General features: G+C 46.5%; 1 protein-coding gene across 2 annotated transcripts in view; it reads left to right on the forward strand.

Moving 5' to 3' along the window:
• The window catches only part of LOC119170529 (uncharacterized), a 68,388-nt gene that overhangs the window by 6,594 nt on the left and 40,598 nt on the right, over positions 1-21,196 (forward strand). The window contains exon 2 of one of the 2 annotated variants that reach the window (XM_075887169.1): positions 17,465-17,621. In XM_075887169.1, coding sequence (XP_075743284.1) covers positions 17,465-17,621 — 157 coding nt within the window. Of the gene's footprint in view, positions 1-17,464; positions 17,622-21,196 lie in introns of those variants that run through there. The other variant, XM_037421716.2, reaches the window with a different exon arrangement.

Below are 21,196 nucleotides of genomic sequence, written 5' to 3' on the forward strand. Positions count from 1 at the left end.
CCAGGTGGTCCAAATTTCCGGAGCCCTTCACACGGCATCGCTCATATTTATATGGTGGTTTTGGGACTTTAAGCCCCACATATAAATCAACAACGACGTTCGTTTTTGCGAAGGCACCACGCTTGTACATCACTGAAGTGTTTTAATTCGCCGGCTTTGACCATGCATGAGCTTGAAATACATATTCACGCTACGAGGCGTGTTCTGGATTTGCACTGGGAGGAACAGAGCTGTCGCTCTAATTGTGAGTTTGTTTAGATTGGTGGACATTGCGGTTTGCCTCGTCTGCCATTTCTATACGCAGAAGCCGTGACCTATTTAAGTCATTTGTTGATGCGAGAAATTGAGCACTGCATGCACAGAAACGGACATTTACTTTTATAAAAAAAAAGGGGGCAGCTGCAGAAAAAGAAACATGACAGCGAGAACGAATTCTGAGTTATCGGCGCTCGACGTAATGAAGTGAGGCTGCTTGATATATTGCTCACACGCTTTTTTTGTATGTATGGTTGACGCGTGTTTTCTATTATTCTTAATCTATACGCGTTTATTTTGTCTTGACAGCGTTCTAAATTGAGCAGCCAAAACTTTTCGAAGAGAAAGGAAAGCAAACATCTTAACCTTCGAAGCATAAAGGAAGTAAATAAGGATTTGATTTCGAAAAAAGCGGGGCGGTGGGGAGATTTTTTTTTCTGGTTAAAATTTTAGGCTGCCATTCACGAGAGCGCACAGCGGATTCGGTTTCTTTCTTCTCCTTCCAATAAAATTGAAGAGGAAGGCGAAAAAAAAAAAAAAAACAGGAATGACGTCGTCTTTCACAGTTTTTTATCGCGTTCGTCCAACTGCATAAATTATTATGCATGCAGATTCGGGTTGGTTTTGGAGTTATGTATTCGTAGTAACTGAAGCGCTTCACATAGAGGGTGCTATAAGGACACCAGTTTGATTTAAGCAGCTTTGGCTCATCTTTTTGAAACAACGTAAACGTGAAAAAAATTAAAGTATATGACCTCTCGATGATTTGATTAGACGCAACACATTTCATCTCTCCTATAGTCCCAATTTAGCGCCAAATTTATCACGCTTTGCTGTCTGTTGGTGACAATAACTAAATTAGTCTCCAAAAAGAAATACACAGCTTTTTGATGAACCTTGGATGACTCGAACCGTTGAGTGGTTGTGACCTTGTGCACTGCGGCTCAACCTCACTATCGGCTACAGCGCCTACACTACGAGATTAGAACAATATCCAAAAGAATCGATGTGCCGTGGTCTAAGAGTATGCTAAAGAACACCAAAAGTTCAAAATAACGCGCAGTCCTTCGCGACACAGACTCTCACAGTTTTTGAACGCCAAACTCAGTATCTTCTATCTGATTTCTCTTTTCGGATTTTACACCTAACACGGACAGCTGTATGGATGACTCCGAATTGTGTAACAGATAGCTATTGACGTTCAATAAGGGTATCAACCTTTCAGGTAAGTTCACGCAATAATGCAAGTTCACATTGTCGTCGGGTGCGTGATACGGATGTAGCGCCACCCAGATAGATAAATGGATAGATGGATAGATAGATAGATGAATATATAGATAGATAGATAGATAGATAGATAGATAGATAGATAGATAGATAGATAGATAGATAGATAGATAGATAGATAGATAGATAGATAGATAGACAGACAGACAGACAGACAGAAAGATAGATAGATAAATAGATAGATAAATAGATCGCGTGACGTGATGCCACTTGATGATGTCACATTACATCGTAGCTTGGTCAAAGGCGCTTCGATCACGGAGGCAATGCAAAACCGGGTGAGCCCTGTGATCTTGGAGCCAGTGCAAAAGTTCTTTTTTCTTTTATTGCGCTAGCTGCTAGCTCCGAAAAACTACATAGCGTAGAGGCCGACCTCTTTCGACCGGCCAAAGATCGGCGAACTCACTCATCAGTCGATTCACTCGGACTCGGATCACGCCGTAAGTATGAGTCTGAATGAGGCCGGGTGAGTCATATTTTGTGAGTAAGAGTCCGAGTGAGTGCTGTAGATGAAAAATATCGTGAGTGTCAGTCCAAGTTCGTGAGTTAGAGTCTTGGAAAGCGCAATGTACATTTCTTGATGGAGTCTGAGTGAATTCCGCTTTTTTTTTGCCAACCTATGGTCATATCTACTATCATTGCTATCAGCCTTACCTGGATCTAGATTCACGTTTATAGGCTACTCACACGTACTTTTGAGCAGTGTAGTTCATACATCATTTCAATACTTATCGATCGCAGGCGCGAATTTCGTAGGGTATATTACTGCCCCCTCTCCAGCCAACTTTTGATTATAATTTCAAGATAAATGTATCTTATGTTGTGATCTATTTCAATACAAATGACCCTTTACTGGTTTACGAGCACTTATAACAGCAAGGACTACCTATAGTTCGGGATGAAGGTGTACGCACCACAGTTGACTGTAGTAGTGCACTGTGCGCTTAGTCTCAAGTGAGGGTAGAAAATAGTGACGTCACTCGCTGACGCTTGCTGCAGCTGCATACACTCTGCTACATTTACGTCACGCGCGCGTCAGACGCGCAGCGCGCTTTTCTCTCTGTGCCGTCGTGAGGCGTTCACACGTATGCCTTCCACTCCTCCCTCCGCTATACTCTCCTGTCGGAGGGCGCTCGCCATTACGCCGATGCGTTTCGGACACGTCAGCAGTCGCCTTTGCCAGATCACACGTATGAGTGATTCCCTAACCGCACGTACGCACGGCAACGCTTCAGCGCGTGGCGTGTCCTCTTCTTCCTTAGGGAGAGGGTTCCGTGTGGTTAGGGCTTCATACGCTCGCTCTGTCCTTGAATAATGACGGTAAACAACCAGGCTCTAGCGGACTATGTGCTTGAACACGGTCCGCAAGTTTGCCTAAAGAGTCTTCAAAGCTTACCGAAACTGGTCATTCCGCACATAGCTGTCATCACAGAAAGTTACCAGGTTAAGGTTAAGGATGTTGTAGGTAGCCGGAAGATCTAGTAAACAACCAGGCTCTAGTGGACTGTGTACTTGAACACGGTCCGCAAGTTTACCTAAAGAGTCTTCAAAGCTTACCGAAACTGGTCATTCCGCACATAGTTGTCATCACAGAAAGTTACCAGGTTAAGGTTAAGGATGTTGTAGGTAGCCGGCGGATTTAGTAAACAACCAGGCTCTAGCGGATTGCGTACTTTAACACGGTCCGCAAGTTTACCTAAAAAGTCTTTAAAGCTTACCGAAACTGGTCATTCCGCACATAGTTGTCATCACAGAAAGTTACCAGGTTAAGGTTAAAGATGTTGTAGGTAGCCGGCGGATCTAGTAAACAACCAGGCTCTAGCGGACTGCGTACTTGAACATGGTCCGCAAGTTTACCGAAAGAGTCTTCAAAGCTTACCGAAACTGGTCATTCCGCCCATAGTTGTCATCACAGAAAGTTACCAGGTTAAGGTTAAGGATGTTGTAGGTAGCCGGCGGATCTAGTAAATAACCAGGCTCTAGCGGACTGTGTACTTGAACACGGTCCGCAAGTTCACCTAAAGAGTCTTCAAAGCTTACCCAAACTGGTCGTTCCGCACGTAGATGTCTTCACAGAAAGTTATCAGGTTAAGGTTAAGGATGTTGTAGGTAGCCGGCGGACATAGTAAACAACCAAGCTCTAGCGGACTGTGTACTTCAACACGGTCCGCAAGTTTACCTAAAGAGTCTTCGAATTTTACTGAAAGTGGTCGTTCCGCACATAGTTGTCATCACAGAAAGTTAGCAGGTTAAGGATGTTGTTGGTAGCCGGCGGATCTAGCCTTGCATAATTTGCAAGCAGTTGCCCCACCCGGTTTCCTCTTTGCTATATAATTGTAGCTAATGTCCTTTGTTTTTTTTTAACTAAGCACGAGCAGGCTTTTAAAATAAAAATTGTGCACAGCGCGACGTAAGCCTGCACAAGACGGTGGACTTTGTGCTATTCCACGTGCATCATTGTGCCGGTACTCGATCTATAGCTGCACTATACACCAAACATAATTGTCACTTATCACAAGTTACCAGAGCTTACGCCATTACGTTCCTTAAGCACAACCGAGGGTACAAAGGCTTTTCTCAGCGTTTCTCTGCACTAAGGCTTTTCTCAGCGTTTCTCTGCACTACATATTCATTGTGCATGCACTGCACATGAACATAGTGTGCCGCACGGCAAAAAAAAAAAAAAAAAACTAAGAAAAGCGGCGCCGCAAGTGCAAACGCGAATTTTCGGCGGACCGTTATCGTGAAGGGTGTTGTGACGATGTTGTACCCATAGGCATGCGTACGGTGGGGTGGGGAGGCACCCCCCCGCCCTGGTCACATGAGAGGGGGGGGAAAGTATGCCTCATACAATGACTTGATATGGGGGGGGGGTGCTTTGCGAGGAACATTTGCCTTCCCCTCTGAAGGGAAACTCTGCGCGCGCCTATGGTTGTAAATCACCAGAGGTGTGTCACTTCAAGTCGAGGGAGTTCCTCTTGATGCACAGCACTATTAACCTAAAGAATGAGCCCTGATACGTTGAGTCAAACCGAAACAACTTCCCAGAAAGTTGTAGGCACAGCTTTATATTGATTGCGGAATGCACACGCGTGGAAATGTTGGAATGTAGCGATAACTGGCACGTTTGCAGTTGTTTTTGTGACGACAGGGTTTGCGAAAGTATCGTGAAAATCGATCCAAAATGGTTTTCAACCGACAGTATACAGTCGTTCCACATTCGGAAAGAACGTGCGTTAGCAAAAGCAAATCAAATCCCATAATTATATATATACTGCCATGCATCCCATATGAGGCGTATTCGCCACTAGCGCAACGACTCGACATACGGCCGTCAGGGAATTGGCGCGTGCTATTCGACTGTCGCCTTTGTATGCGGAACAAAGCCTCACTCGACAGCGCAACGTAAGAGCCCGATCCTTCCACAGTCCCTTTCTTGGCGCTGACACCAAACAGTGATTCTCTCTCCTTCTCGTGACACCTTTCACAGCGAAAAGGACAGAAACCTCGGCTCCTGCTATAGACCTCTGCAAGAATATGCTTATTCAACGCTTCCCGCGCTTCTGGGGAGTTCCGTGCAGCACTGTGGAACCCCAGGGGACCGCGACGACCTGGCGGCATGCTCTGGCGCGCGACAAAGAAGTGCCCGCGCTTCGTCGACGTGCTGTCGCCTGTCGGCGGTTACACGTGTTTCGTTCACACTGTTCGAGAGGTGAACTTGCAAATTACATGGTTTTCGATAACCCCTATTCCCCACAAGAAACGTTAGGTGGGCTGAATAAAGTGTGGTGAACGGGTGCGTAGTGATACAGAGTTGGAAAACTCGCTCGCCCTTTTTACTGGGGCTCCAAGTACCTATAAGTCTAACGTAGCACTGTCTGGAACATACGAGCCGGAGCGCCGGAACAAGGCGCGACTGAGGCAGCGGCACGCGTGTGAGCAAGATGCCTAACCACGCTTCGGCGAAGAAGGCGCGATCGACCGATTGGCGTACGCGCCCCTAATTACGAGCCACAACGCGGGCCGAGTCGGCTTTCAGACGCGAGGATCACAGGTGCTGTTCGCCAATCTGATTGACGCGCTTTCCAGCGAAAAAATCGCACCGATCCCCCGTGTTACTCTTTGATGCGAGGCCGTTCGATTTGCTTCACCGTCCACGTTTCCGTTTCCCGGTAGCTAACGGCATTTCAACCGAGCCAGAAAGCAAAAGTGAACAAAAGCAACACGGCGGCTTCCGGGGAGGCAGCCAGCTTCCAAGTCGGACTTCGCGTGTTCCTGCGCGCGGCTTGTCATTCACAGGGGCACTTAACGCCGTTGTATATGGAACAGGAACGGCCGGCGTTGAGGTTTATTCCTATTTATGTTGTGCTGAGGGAACGTGGAAATCGATGAGAGCGCTGCCCGCCGACACGGCTTTACGCAGCCAACAAGGCGCTAAACCGGAGTTTTGAAGTTGGTATGACCGTTCAGAGTGGCATGCGTGAACAGCCAGCCAAGTTATTGTACGAGTTTTGCACTTGCCTTGGTGTTGAGACTACTGAAGAGCTTGTATATTACCAGCCTTAGCTTAGTGGTAAGACGAATCAGGGAACCTTCTCCGGGAACTCATACACTCACAAGGTGACGCGCTATGCTTAGCATCCTCCACCTCCCTTCAACATCACCATCCTCAGGAATTGTAACATTGGCTGAAAGACTGGGGTGTGCACAGGAAGTTCAGCCCCACACATTTAGTTTTACAGCGAAAGCTGCTATGAGATCAGAACACGAGTCTTGCACGGCGCCGTAGTTGTCCGCCGCCGCCACTGGTGTCCGTAACCAGTATAGAACGAAAAAAAAAACGACACAGTGGGATTCGTACTCGGGTCCGTTGCGTGGCAGCCTAGTATTCTACCACTGAGCCACGCCACTGCTAAAAAAAAAAAAAAAAAACTGAGCCACGCCACTGCGTGGAACTCATTCATAAACTGACCTTAGGGAGGCTTAATGTCGGCAAAGGAATCGCGTTAATATGAGTAACGAAGCGTTTTAGGAACATCAAAGGAACAGCCAGGTGTCACACAATGTGAATTGCGTAACGAGTTGGTCGTTCTGTGCTGCAACCCATTAGAAAACTTGTCCTGGATCACCTATCAGCTGTGGCACATACCCACTTCGGGCATAATTCCTCATCGTCGTCAGCCGCTGCATAAAAAATTGCACAGAACTCCTAACAAGTGTGTAGCGGATACCGCGTTTCTCCAATAGAATGACGAAGTACGAAAGAGTGTTCAAAAAAATTGATCAGACCCTCTACTGAGGGCTTCTTCGGAGTACAACCACTTGTTATTTCCCTGCTGCAGTGAACTGTCTGATTCAAGGGTGATGGAAGTTGTCATCTCAAAATTTCGTTGCCGCGTAGCCTCGCTCAATTTTTACTTGCGTAGATCCGGTTTATTGAATTCTCCTATGTGCGTTTACTGTAATCAAGAGGAAACGATTATCCATTTTCGCTCAACTTGTCGCCATTTCCATTCATTCAGGAAACTCATACTAGCACCACCTCTTCAAAAACTGGGCTCGTAATTATCAGAACCTGCTCTTCTTTCTTTTGAAGCCTCTACTCTGGGGTACAGCCACATAGATGTTTTATTCGCCGTTCAGGAATACATCCCGGCGACTAAATGATTTTTCTTGCTAAATTGTGGGCTCGCTACTTTTTTAATTCATATTCGCAATCGGCATTTCAAATCATAATTAAATAACTAGCGTTTTAGGAAAGAAGCAATCCAGAAGGTATCGGGCAAATTCACCTTATTACCGGCCAACCCCATCCTTCGAGTACGAGGCATGTGCAAAGGAAAACAACAACAACAACAACAACAACAACAACGACGACGACGACGACAACGACAACAACAACAGCTCTGAAGGGCCACTCTTCTAGCTTTCGCCGTGACTGTGCTACGCGTTATGAGCAGGCCTGGCGTTTTTCGTGACCTCTTACCGTGAAAAATACTGAAAATACTAGAAAATAGTGCCATAGATATATCAGTTTAATATTCTTACTCCTGCGAACCAGGGCACGTATTCACACAAATATTGTCAAGGCATAGAAGTGTTCTTCAGACATAATGCAAAACTCATTTGAGAAAAGAACAAATTTTATGAAAGGAAAGGCAGGGAGAATTACCAGTTCAGGACAACCAGTTTGCTATCACACTTGTGTAAATAAGACAATTGGAAGGTGGAGAAAGTAGGACAGCGAATAACGCAGCACATGCACAGTCACAGTGCGCCATTCCTGCGTTGTATGCGACATCACTGACACAGCCCATTGTTCAAGTCCGTTTTTCTGAAAAGTCTCAGCAGTGTCTTCGTCGCCGTCAGATGCAATGTCTTCTGTCGAAATGTAAGAATACCTTTAACAGACAGATGTTTGAATCTTGTTGAGGTGATATGCTAAACTCAATTGAGTGTTTGTTACCAGCTCTTGACATAAAACACCCCCCTTCCCCAACATAAAAATATATAGATAGATTGACAGATAGATAGATAGATAGATAGATAGCACCATCCACAAACACGGTGTTACTTTCATGTTCTTCTATATAGCATAACAAGAATTGTTGTCGTACAAATGATGAACAAGCAACGAGCTAACCGCGTGCAATTTACATGGAGTAAATGTGTGGTACTGTCTCGCAACTCTGGTACATGTCTTGCCACTACTCATTGCTGAACTTTGGGCGTGTTCGTGCTGGAACTGTGAAAACATTTTAGAGCCAACAAAGAAGTACACAACGGTAAAAGGAGACAGCTAGATAAGTTCATGTGGTCAATGTTTCCTGCATGACTTGTCCGCTGGTGCTGAGATTATTCACACTTTCAGTACACTCCTTAAAATTGTGGAAAACGAGCACGTTTGGAAATATTACCTAGTTTTATCTCTTTTTATTACGGCGTCCAGATATTTGTACAGAACATATTAGGAAATTTTAAGCTAGCCAACACCCCGCCTTAAAATATGAAATTTTGGCATTACCCAACGCAGGATCAAGGTCACCGTTTCAAATCCGTTACAGGGCTTTGGATAGCTTAATCATGATTCACGGATGCGTTTTCATCACAAATGTGGACACTGGGAAACAAGGGGTTATTAGAGTAGCGATGACAAGACGAGTGCCAATACACCACGTATGCTGCGGCTGGTCCGCGAACGCGGAGTGTTCGACGTGCCTCACTTCTCTCGACGCCAACCGCATTCGCGAACATGTCGCAGACGGAGCTCGCCCGGGGGCTCGTTGGCCGGCGCGGAGAACAATTTGCCGCTTGGCCGGACGGCCGCTGGCCAATATGTTACCCCGCGCCGGAGACAGCTGTTGCACGAGACCATCACGATTCGCAAATGAGGAAAGGCTTCGCGGCGGGCGTGATGCGGAACCACGTGCACGTACGGCGTCCGCTAGCACGGCGGCGGCTCGGTCTTCTGCGCCGAGATACGCGGTCGGCGCATCACTCACGAAGCCGCCTCCGAGCTGCCTGACGGCAATTAGGGGAAGGCACTTCCTGACCTCTTACTGGTACATCCGCGCCAAGAGTGTGTTGGAATCTCTGTAGGGGTATCAGCGAAGGTTTTTATTTCGAACGGTCCAAAGAGGCGGGGTTTATGTTTAGGTACAGCGTGAAAACGACGACATCGGAGTGAAACAGAAGGTACACGTACGGGCATTGTCAGCGCTCGTCTGTGTCCCATGTGTTTAACTCCGTCTTCGTCGTTTTAGGGCTGTACGTAAACATGCTACCTTACCAACTAGCGCGACCTTTAAAATCCTCTTACGATTCTCCCTAGTGGGGGCAAGTTTTAAGCGCAGCCACGTCCCCCTTTGCTCTCCCTCAATCCCTTCTCCCCCACCTTTTCATTGGTCTAGTGCGGAATATTCGCTTTTGTATACGGGTTCACCTGAGTTTACATAATTGTGGTATCTTTTGTTTATCAAGTGTAATAGTAATGTTACTTTGTCAGGGTTTCGTAATACTTATTTCAAATAAGCGTGTGTACAATTCTAGCCCTGTCTTGAAAATAGTTTCCTTATTATTGGAAAACCATTCGATACGTATTCGTATTGGATTCACTATGATCGCTGCTTGATTTGTTTCTAAATATCCCTACTTGCGCACCGCTATAGCGCGCGCGGATTCACGTTCCCGCACGGTCATACGCACGTCAGCCTCATTGAGCCACGCGCGCGTACAGCGAACGCGATGCACAGCTTTTGATGCCATCGGCCGACGCGTGCGAGCGACAAAGCATCGTCAGCAATCATTCCGCGAGACACGGAGGGCACGATTCACGCCCCTCGAAGTTACGTTCAGCACGGCGGAAGGTAGTAGAGTTGCAGTTGAAACTCTCACGGGGGCGGTGACGTCTTCGAGAATGAAGCACACACGAACACACGCGCGTGACACGTTTGCATACTCCGTTTCGTACGAGAGCTGTGTAGTGAACTCGAATGATCTGGTGCAACAACGTGGAAGCTGTGCGAGAAGTTCGATCAACAAAATGTGCCTGTTCGAGCATCTCGTGTTAGGATTCTGTCGGTGTAAATGTGGACCTGCGACTCGCTACCGCTGCGCCTTACCAGAACTAATAATGGAGGCCATGATAAAAAAGAAGACACTTAACGATCGAGAGCAACCTTTCGATAATCGTGTAAATAACGGTGTTCGTTTCTGACTAAGGTACAAAGAATATTCATTTATTACTCAGGCTAAAAAATTATGAACCATCTCTCCGATGGGAACCCTGATGGTGCGTGAAGCAGCAGTGGTGTGCACTGCGTTGTCCCGGTTGAAACGGACGTCGACGTGGGTGCTGTAAGAACGGTTTGAAGCGAAACTCGGTGCAGCCTTCACTCGAGTAAACGTTTGTTTGAAACGCAAAGATACAGGAGGCGAGACGCGTTGAAGACGCTTGCACTCGGCTTCCTTGGCTCGCCTCACGTCGATGTTACCCGCACGCCGTCTGTATTCACGAACGCGATCGGTGTTCTTGACTCGCACCTCGTCGGTGGCATATGGTCTTCCACTGCCGACGCTTGCGTTTCGGCTTCCCTGGCTCACGCCTCGTTGGTGTTGACGTTGTCATTCGCGAACGTGATTGGCTTCGCTAACCCTCGCAACGCCGGCTACAGCCGGGAAACGTACACGCACACTAGCGGAAGCATGCCGTGACGGCGTCCCGCCTGTCGGCGCGATCGCGCGGCAAGCAGCGGTGTACTGTCCACATTGTCGGAGCCGCGAGATTCTTGAGGTGCATGCAGCGCGCGCACCACAGAACACCTACCAGTTCGCGCACCCACTGGCTCGTGGCTTCTTCTCGCCGACAGATGGAGAGAGGTGGCACGGGTGAGATGATGTCCTCGTCAGGAGTGGGCTCGAGTGTTGCGAGCGGTGAAGAGGGTGAAGGGAGAGAGAGCGGACACGCGGCGAGCGCGTGGCAGGCAAGGGAGAGAGATGTCACTGCGCCCTGCTAGAAGGGTGTGAGCTGCTTAGCACCGCTGCAACACCTGCTGCAAAGGGAGCAGTGCGGATGGAGGGACAGCGTTACACAGGCTAGTCAAAGAGCTGCTTCGCATCTAAAACGACAAAGATAATCATATTACAGTTGGTCGAACCAACGAACTATTTCTTTTTGCGAGCGCATGTACTGCAATCAGCCTCGCTATCTTCCACAGCGTTGCACCTGATGTATGAAGCGGAGCATAAAGCACTTAGACGATAGATCAATGAACGTAGACACGGAGCTAACGCTGGCGTTTTCACGAAAGCGTTCAATTGTACTATTGATGGACGGGAGGGAGAGAGAGAGGGTTAGAGAATCGATCGTACATGCTATGAATCCTGTATTTTCTACGCTCATTGCTTCGTGCTCCCAAAATAAAGTTTTTCTGGAACTACCACCCTGAGCCTGAAATGTCTGACGGGTCGTGTAGGAGCTCATATCGGCTAATTAAGAGCGGGATTTCGTTAGCGCTTAACAGTTGCCTAGTTGCCCCTACCATTTCACCTGATGCGACTGGAGCCGCTTATTTCTGTTACTGTTCCGCCAGAACAGGCAGCTGGTGTAATGTCACCCTTCTTGACGCAATTCTCGCATTTTCTCACACATTGTCGCTTGCGATTTTCATGCTAGTACACGATGCTGTCTGTTGTACTATTCTTGTCCCGTGCTGTATCCGTGCGGCATTGTTCTTCAGGAAGAGTGACGGTTATATTTATATTAAATCACGATTATGAATGTTGGGGTTGACCGTCCGAAAACCCCAATATTGATTAGAAGGGACGCCCTTGCTTAGGATGAGGGCATTTAATTGCTGTTACAACCACGACCCTAATCCTGTGTCGTTGATTTTAGATCAGAAATAAAGGGTGTCTGTGAATACGTGGTGTCCTAATTCACCCCCTCTCCCCCCCCCCCCCACACACACATATATATATATATATATATATATATATATATATATATATATATATATATATATACCCACGCTCGCAGAAGCACAAAGAATGATTCTCTATGGTGACATTCGCTATTCAAAAGACTGAAATCATGTGGGTTTCATTAAAAAGGCGGAGAAAAGCTTCATTTTTCCAAGTTTAGAAAATACAGTAGTGTTTCACAATACCTCACCCTAAACCCTCTCAACACAGCGGGTACTTAAGCTTTCCCTTCCCCCAGTGTAGAGTAGCAGGCTAGAGCAAGCTATCGCTCAGGCCGACTCTCTGCCTATCTGTAAATAAACCTATCTCTCTCTTTCTCAGAATGAATCAGCATCGATGTTTTATTTACACACATGATCCGCACGGCACGCGAGACGGTGGAAGCCTTACGTGAGAAATAAATGTTATGTTAAAAACCTTTCATGTAAAGCCTCTTTATAGCCCTGTTTGAAAAAAGAGATTGCTTTCCGCCAGCGTACGTTCTATCATTTTGGGTCTGTGTCATTCACCACGTGCTACTATGTAACGATTACATTAATGAAAACTAACAGACAATAATGGCAAGGAAAGTGTAGGTAATGATATTTTTCGTAATTATAATATAAATGTGAAGCAAGAAGGTAAGCTGGACGAAAAGATAACTGCCGCCGGCAGGGACCGATCCAACCCTCGAATAAAGCGTCCCTCGAAGGTTGCAGGTTCGCTCCCTATACCGGTGGCAAGGTATCATTTCGTCCTCTAACTTTTTTTTCCCTTCATGTTACAGTTGCTGCAATTAACGTCCCTTATACTTTCCTTGGCATTATTGTTTATTAGTTATTGTGTCTAACAAAGAAAAACGAGCCCTTAAAATTTTCCTTTTTTCCTTTACCATGCGTTTGTTGCGAGTTCGGTGCTCTCCTCTGCTCCCACGCTCTTACCGCAAATTATCAGATTAGATACCGAACTGCAAGTCCACAACATGAAAACATTCGTTCGAGGAGTGACAGTGGTGGTGGCTGCGTATTTGATATCGTGCTGGCGGCGTGACACCCTTTAAATGTTCCCACAAAAGCCCGCCTGCACGTACGCAAGCGAAGAGGTGGACTGTGAACAATTGTTTATTTTCAATCTCTGCACGTTGTGACTCCACAAACGACCGAGTTAACAAAAAGGCGACAAGGTGACCACCAGGGGAAGAACAAGAGAAGCGACAGGAGCGAAAATGTTCGCACAGGGGACTTGGCTTAGTAGGGAGGCTTGAAGAAGTCAGGTTCTCTTTTGGAACATCGCTTATCGTCCGGCAGGCTTCACTTGTCCACATACAGCACATTGAGAAGACGAGATACAACCAACAACGTCCTTACGTATATGCACAGAGACACCGCGTGAGCATTCGCACCATTTTTCAACACTGCACGAACTCGGCATTACACGGCCCCAAAAACTCATGTTCGAGACTTCCATACAGTTCAACGGCTATATACAATGCTGGTTTCGTCAGGTCTTAGTCGATAAATAATAATTTTAGGAGGTTGACGTTCCGAAACCACGATGTGAAGTCACGAGCTACGATGGCTCAAGTTTCGAAGCATTGAGCTCAGTCGGTCCTCGGGAGAGAAGACACCTGCATGGACGCCGAGGGACAATTACTTTATGTTTGACACGACTCAATCATGCAGCTCAGTCTACTATACTTTATAGAATCCATACAGCGCATCACTGTCGATTTGCTAGCGTACTAAGCTTGTGCCGGTTACGTCAACCAGCTGAACAGCGGTTTGTATTGGCCTCGAGGACTTACCGTGGCGCCACCTACGTGTTGACGTCACTCATAGGATGCTGGGTTGAGTTGGTCTGCTAGAACATCGCATTTACTGCGCTTTTACTGTGGACACCGTGTGTGCTTCCCTTTGTTTTGAAGCTGAGTGCTTAAAGAAGCGGTAAGACCTGATAATACTGGCAACCAAACTACGAATCCGTGCCCCCTGATGGCACTCTTGTGTCTAATTTGCATCGTGAAATCCTGACTAATTGATTAATTTTTGGGGTTTAACGTCCCAAAACCACTATATGATTATGAGAGACGCCGTAGTGGAGGGCTCCGGAAATTTTGACCACCTGGGGTTCTTTAACGTGCACCCAAATCTGAGCACACAGGCCTACGACGTTTCCGCCTCCATCGGAAATGTAGCCGCCGCAGCCGGGATTTGAACCCGCGACCTGCGGGTCAGCAGCCGAGTACCTTAGCCACTAGACCACCACGGCGGGGCGTGAAATTCTGACTAAGAACCGGTGCAGCCATAGGGGACGATGAAAGTGGTGTCGCGAAAGCAAAGCTGCCAAATCCCACAACTACACATCCTATTTGTGACGTCAAAACGATCGCAGCGCTGACCTCTCTAGTGGTGCTGCAGTATCAGCAGCCACATGCCATCCGCTGAAAAACCCGGGCTATTTGACATTATTCAGCGAGAAATACGTTAACGTGCTCTATGAGGGCCGATTTCATAGCCTACATGACACGCTGACTACAAACGATGCCGATTGCATGAACGTGAAAACTCGAACCCCTATCTCGAGAACTATTGGAGAGGTGCATTCGCTCTGGATACTTCAATTTTAATGCTATAGCAATTATATATACCAGACTTTTGCCGTCACCGTTGCCGTCATGTTCTCTATATACGTATATGTATGCATGTATATAAAAGCCACAAATAAAAACATTTTGATGAAAATATTTTTGTTGTGAGCGAAAAAGGAATTTGAATCTGCGACCGTCGGCAGAATATAAGAGCACGTGGCGTTGGATGAAAGCCACATGATACCACGTGGGGAGTAATTAAAATCATGTGAGACGGGCCGTTGCCCGCGTCGCGTTAGCGTCGTATCCCCGGTGACTCGCTCTAGTTTTTGATTTTTCGGCGATATTTTGGCCATGCCATTTGTGGCCAGCGAGACAGACTCGCTACACGATGTGTCCCGCTTTAAAGAGACACGTTTACTACCTTTTCGGTCCCATAGCTCTTCGGCGAGGGTATAACTATTTTTGTCAAAAAGAGTTAGAGTTTTCTCATAAAAGGAGTCATGTACGTGGGCATGCCAGGACTCGCAGAAAAGGGTGAAAGTATTTTTTAGTAGAATCATTGTCTCGACTAATTACCTCTAATCAGACCGGATCAATTGGACACAGTTATCCCTTCGACAATCAGTGTTATTTTGCTTCTCGGTTTGCTGCTTGGACGAGAATTGTCTTGAACACTCATCATCATGCTACCATACAAATCCGACGACCCTGAATTCTTTCTCTTATCAGTTGTAGCGGAGTGTGGGAAAAATTGCCGTCAAGTCGGCCGTACCTTTACGACAGAAGACTAGGCTTACCAAAGGAATCGGCATGATAATGCTAATTATTACAAGGTTCTATACTTAATCTCCCGTAGTGTTGTGAGCTCTATCCACGATGTACTCGGTATTATCTCTAAGCTTCTGGCCCATACAAGGCCCAATGGGGTCGCTGAACTTGCATGCAGGTAAACAAAATGGTCGAGCCATTGCATGGACTTCAGACGGCGGACTTGCGCAGTCTTGCGGTTGCGAGACCGTGCAAGCGAACCATTTCCAGACATATTGTATGGTAACATTACTGTGTTGTCACCATGATTTAATCACCAGAATCGCTACTCTATTATCGCGAGGCCATTCTAATGAAAAAGAGTGCATCAGCAGCACTGCTATAATTTTGCCTTTGAACTGAGGAAGAGGAAGGACCAAGTACTGATTACTTTTATTTATAAATTATTCGTTTCTTGGCCAATCTCCAATAGTGTGTGTGTGAGCCACGCATGTAGGCCATCATCATCAGCATCATCATCATCGGTGCAGTGGCCTTTCTTGGCCTTCCGTGTGTATAGAGGTATTGCATACAGAGAGAAACCGAAGCGTTGAAGTACATGCGGTGGCTTTGGAGGTGCCACCGGTTCACGGCCGAGTCGCTTCAACGTCTTCTCACGACGTCTATTAGTTTCGCACAATCTGTAAACCGGTGTGTAATGTAAAACCATTGAGAGCGCGGAGTGCAGCTGCAGTGAACGTTCCGAATAGTGGAAGTTGCCGGAACTCTTCCAGGAATCCATTTCGCCCTAAACTTGCGCCTTGTTTGGATTTACCCCACTGTGTAGGCGCACGCGTTGCAACCTCTAAAGAACCGCAGTTGCGTGCGACGTAGCGATATGTCCCCAATATGCCCCGAGATGGGGAAAGGCAGCGCTACGTGAAAGACTGGCCGTGCACCGTATAGTCCGCACGGCCGCCGCGCTGGGAAAAGAGTTACGGCTCCTGTGTTTATGAGCCGACTGGCAGAGCTACAGAAGGAGCACACGAAACGGCTACATTCGGCAATCAGCGGGCAGTGTCCGGCCGCCAGAGGGGCCATTTGAGACCACGCCGGGGCTGTCAGCCTGCGGGATAATGCGGTAGACCTCCGTCGGTGAGCCCGTTGACGTGCGCGGCGTTTCCGTTTCTTGAATAACGCCGTTCGACCGGCTGATCAGAGCTCCAGGTGTCGTTCGTATAGCACCCCCGCGTTGTTTCGAATCTACTGTTCCTCTTTCTTTTTTTTTTTCTTTTCTTCCGTGGGCTTGTTTCTCGGCAGATTTCGTGGCAGTTTTCGTGTGAAACGTGGCTGCTGCGATCACTGCATTGAATTCTCTGAAGCAAAAGCCATTGTTCTTTTACTTATGTGGGACTGGCTGAAGTTTGAAAGAAAAAAAAAGTTTTTTTTTTAACTAGTTACGGCTGGATCACGCGGATTTCTCGTATGCGGAGGCAATAGCGTTTTCCCGCAGGCTACTGAGATTTATTTTTTTTTGTTTTTGCCCCTTCTAGTAAGCGCCCATCATCACATCCATTGTGATGGCCTATTGAATGGAAGTTTGATCTGAGGAAGTGAATGAATAGACATACACGATAGAGCGCAACAAAAACAATAATGGAATGTTTAAGTAAGAAGAAAATTCACTGTCCATTCGAAAGACTGTGAAAGGAAAAGGAGATCTGGATATTCTGTCAAGCAAAGTCTGAAAAAACTTGCTCGTGTAAAGCCGCTTTACTGTCATTTTCTGAAGAAGATTATATTCTCGCTCAACGCTAGGCAAATGCTTCGCAAGGAGCAACAACAACAACAAAAAAAAAAAAAACCTCTTAAAAGTCTTTTTCTCTTGCTTTCATATTTCATTTTGGCTTTACAAATGTTTTATTTTTTTCTGTTCTGATTTATGTATTGGCCCGAGATATCACAACACTGCGGTGATTTATAGACGAATGTGTTCGTCCGGACGTGACTTTTTCTTGCAGGAGTACACCATTGTTTTTGACGCTGGAGAACTGAACTGTTTATCGGTAAGTGTGTTCGAGTATATATTAGCAATGACGATATTCCTTTTTCTCTTTTCTGGAGGTCAACAATGCACTTAAGACACGTCTGCAAAGGCCTTCTCGACTTCACATAAAAACCGACGCCGAGCCTTGTCTGTCACTCTCATCGGTCATCCTCACCAACCCTTCAGAGCCGGGACGATGGGTCGCCTTCACTGAATCCGGACCTCCACCAAAAGGTAAGGCTCTTCAATGCCCACTTCATTCAACGTCGAGTCCGTGGCAACCTTGAAAGTCGTGCATGACGACTGCATTTCAACGGTTCAGTTGTCAGTGCAAGTAATTGTGCTAGGCGAAGCCCAACTTCGCTTCAAGCGCTTTAAAGCATGAGGCCGAAGCTTCAGAAATGTTCGCCCTGCAGTTGGTCGACCTTGGTTACAGGACACGAAGCACATTTTGTCCAATGCGAACATTGGGTTAACGAGCGTTGGTCACACTACGAGGGAATGTTCCTATTTTTATTTTATTTTTGGTTTTTGTTTATGCCTGCCTACTGGAGCCCATGCGCACATAAAACCGATTTCGTATCGGTAGTTAAATGAATCACAGTGTGTCAGCACATCATGCCAAGAGCATGGTATCAACGCGTTTTTGAGGCAGAAAAAGATGCAGGCAGAGAAGTCCTGGTGTTCGCTTGAATTACGTACTGTCACGAAACTCTCTTGCAACAGTATAGGCAAATCCTACAAACCTTTATGATTGCGAAAAATCGGAGCTGACCTTACAGACGATTGAATCTAATAAATGGCAGAGGTGCCTATAAGCCTCTGCTCAGTCATTCAAGACGATACGAAATTTCGCATATCGCACAATTTACCAGCATTGCAACCATTACAACTTGGGACCCGGTTGCCTAAGAACAAGATTGCGTACATGCTGTTCTTTGTGTCGGCGTTTCGAACTCCTAAATCACCAGAAACTCAATAAAATGCGGAAAATGGACTCTTGTAATTTACACCCGCCCTGGAATTATTCCACTTTTTTTTTAAAGGGAGTTTGTTGTGGCTTACTTGTGCTAACAATGAGCCATTGCTTTTTGTTCAAGGTACTTAAACGCATGGCGGATGCAGAGGAGGGGGGGTGTGCGGACGTGCTGACACCCCTCTCTCCCTTTCACTTTTTTAATGTTTATATAAATGCGGGTGTAGATGCCCCATTCTTCACTTTAGTTATCCCGCAAAACTACCGTGGACCCTACGTAGTAACAATGGTGTGTGCAGTGATGACACAGATACACGGATACCACTCACAGTCACTGACACACACACGCGAAACAGAAGGGAAGTGGATCGACGTTGTATACCTATAGTTACGAAGTATAAGTGAATCAATACACGCATGCATTCGGGGATCACGGAGAAAAGTCCCATACGAGAGCTGAATTCAGGACGTGAGCGGCGTGTCACTTTGAACGCACTTTGTGAAAGCCCTTCATTTTCGACCGACGTGTTTCAGGGGTGTAGTACTCGACGAAGGCATGGCGCACGTAAATCACAAACGTGTTCTCCCGGCCGTCGGGTGGGTGCGCGTGCAAGCAGGCGGATGCAGCAGCGTGTTCTTCCTTTGAAGAGAGGCTCGGCCACGGCGGCGCGATGCTACCGGCGACAGCTGCTTTGGCGATCAGAATGACCCGCAAATGCGCAATAAAGGTCCGGCCAATGCTCGTTAGTTGTGACAAACGACCCTCGCGAAACCGCCGTGTCTTGCATACTTCAGTGTCTTTGTGGGTTCCCAATACGTGACACCCGTGTCAGGTGGTGACGGCACCTTCTTACGCGGGTGCCACATAAGTCTCACGCCCTTCGTGTTTTTCAGGGGGCGAAGCACGTTAAGAGCGCACAATGTCCGTATGTCCATGAAGCGCCGCCCGGCGTCTGCAGCAGATGTAGAAACTTATACATCCGAGAACAGCAAAAAATGTTATCAAAAGACTGTTAACCAACAGAAACAAAATAAAAGGTCAAAACACAGGAAAAACACTAACAATTCCCCACCTATGAATCAAAGCATATCACAGAACAAAAGGTTAACAAAAACAAAATAAAAGGCTGTTAACCAGGACAAAATAAAAGACCACGATTCATGACCAAATGCACACTGCTTCACCCCATAGATCGCATTCATTTTTTAGATGTGTGAAGATTTTCATGATCGCCGAATATGCTGGGCTTTCACCCACGGGACGGCTCTATGCTCTCCCATTGTAGAGTACTTAGTACTCTGAATCGTTAACCACTCTTTCAAACCACTCCCATAGTAGAGTACTATATATGTACTCTATAAATCGTTAAACACTTTTTCTAAACAGATAGCGTTTCATGCTGCTGTGGAGAATAGTGATGTGAAGCGTAGCCACGGGACGGCTTTAAGCTCTCTCATAGTATAGTAACTATAGTACTCTAAATCGTTACACACTTTTTCTAAACACACGTTACAACGATGAAGGGACGGCTTTCAGCTCTCCCACAGCAGAGTACCGAGTACTCTACATCGTTAAAATTTTTTTTCTAAATACTCTATGTGGTCTTAACTTTTTCTGAGACACTGTTTGGGCGCGAGTGTGAATGGCGTTACTAATGCGCTTACACCGTGCCTGGGCAGTTACGCACAACTATTTACAGATAGATGAATGGAGAAAGACAAAAGAGAAACCAAGGGGAGAGGCAGGGAGGTTGAACGAGCTTTGGCTCGGTTGGCTAATCTATACGTGGGAGGGGGGGGAGAAAAGTGAGTATTCTCCTTCTTCCCTCCTTGCCTCATCACTCCTCGTTGTACTGGGGCTTTATCGTTCACCCAAATCTGAGCGTGCACCGAAATCTGAGCACGCAGGCTTACAGCATTTTCGCCTTCATCGAAAATGCAGCCGCCACCCGCGGGATTAGAACCCGCGACCTGCGGGTCCGCGGCCGAGTACCTTAGCCACTATAGACCACTGCGGCGGGGCTCTCATTCACTCCGCTATATCCTCCCAAACGTCTTCACTTTCCCTCTCACATGATGGACTCGATAGTGCGGCTTGCCTAATTTCTGTGGCGCATACCAGGCCGTGTCTTTGCAGTTGCTACGCGAAGTTATGCCATGCTTAAACAATTAGGCTGCTGAAAAAACAACAAAACAAAACAAAAAGCACTGATTATTCGATAAAAGCAATGACAGTCTGCAGTGTATTAAAAAAAAACCACGTGCTCGTTCATTCCGCACTGCGCGTCTACTGGGTGACGTATTCATCACTGCCTCCTAGCGTACCGGATCCATCATATGTTATGATGACATTAATTGTACCTGAAAAGAAAACATGCTACTTCAAAAGGAGCACGCGGCGGCTTTCCATACCTGTCTACATAAAAGCCGGAAAAACATACTTGGCGTGTTCAACTAGACCATTGCTGTTAAGACAAAAATGAATGCATAAAATAAAAGATTAAAAATATCACTTACATTGTGAAAAAAAAAAGAAATAGCGGGGAATATCTCAAAGAAGTATAACGTGCGGCGTATTTAGTGGATTATAATAGAGGAATGACAGTACATATGCGTTATTTATTACATTGTAATAATATCGAATAGGCAACATAAACTATAGCACTGACCAGCACTAGCCAAAAGTTCACGAATAATCACCACGGCTGATAAGCGGCGCACGACACGACATTTAGGTTACGTGATGCGTATTTTAACGTGCGAGGAAAATAAATAAATAAAAAAACGCTTAGGCGTCTTATCGGTAACGTGGTTCGTATCGTTACCCGCACGA

Source organism: Rhipicephalus microplus, chromosome 2, assembly GCF_043290135.1.
Source record: "Rhipicephalus microplus isolate Deutch F79 chromosome 2, USDA_Rmic, whole genome shotgun sequence".
Lineage (NCBI taxonomy): Eukaryota > Metazoa > Arthropoda > Arachnida > Ixodida > Ixodidae > Rhipicephalus > Rhipicephalus microplus.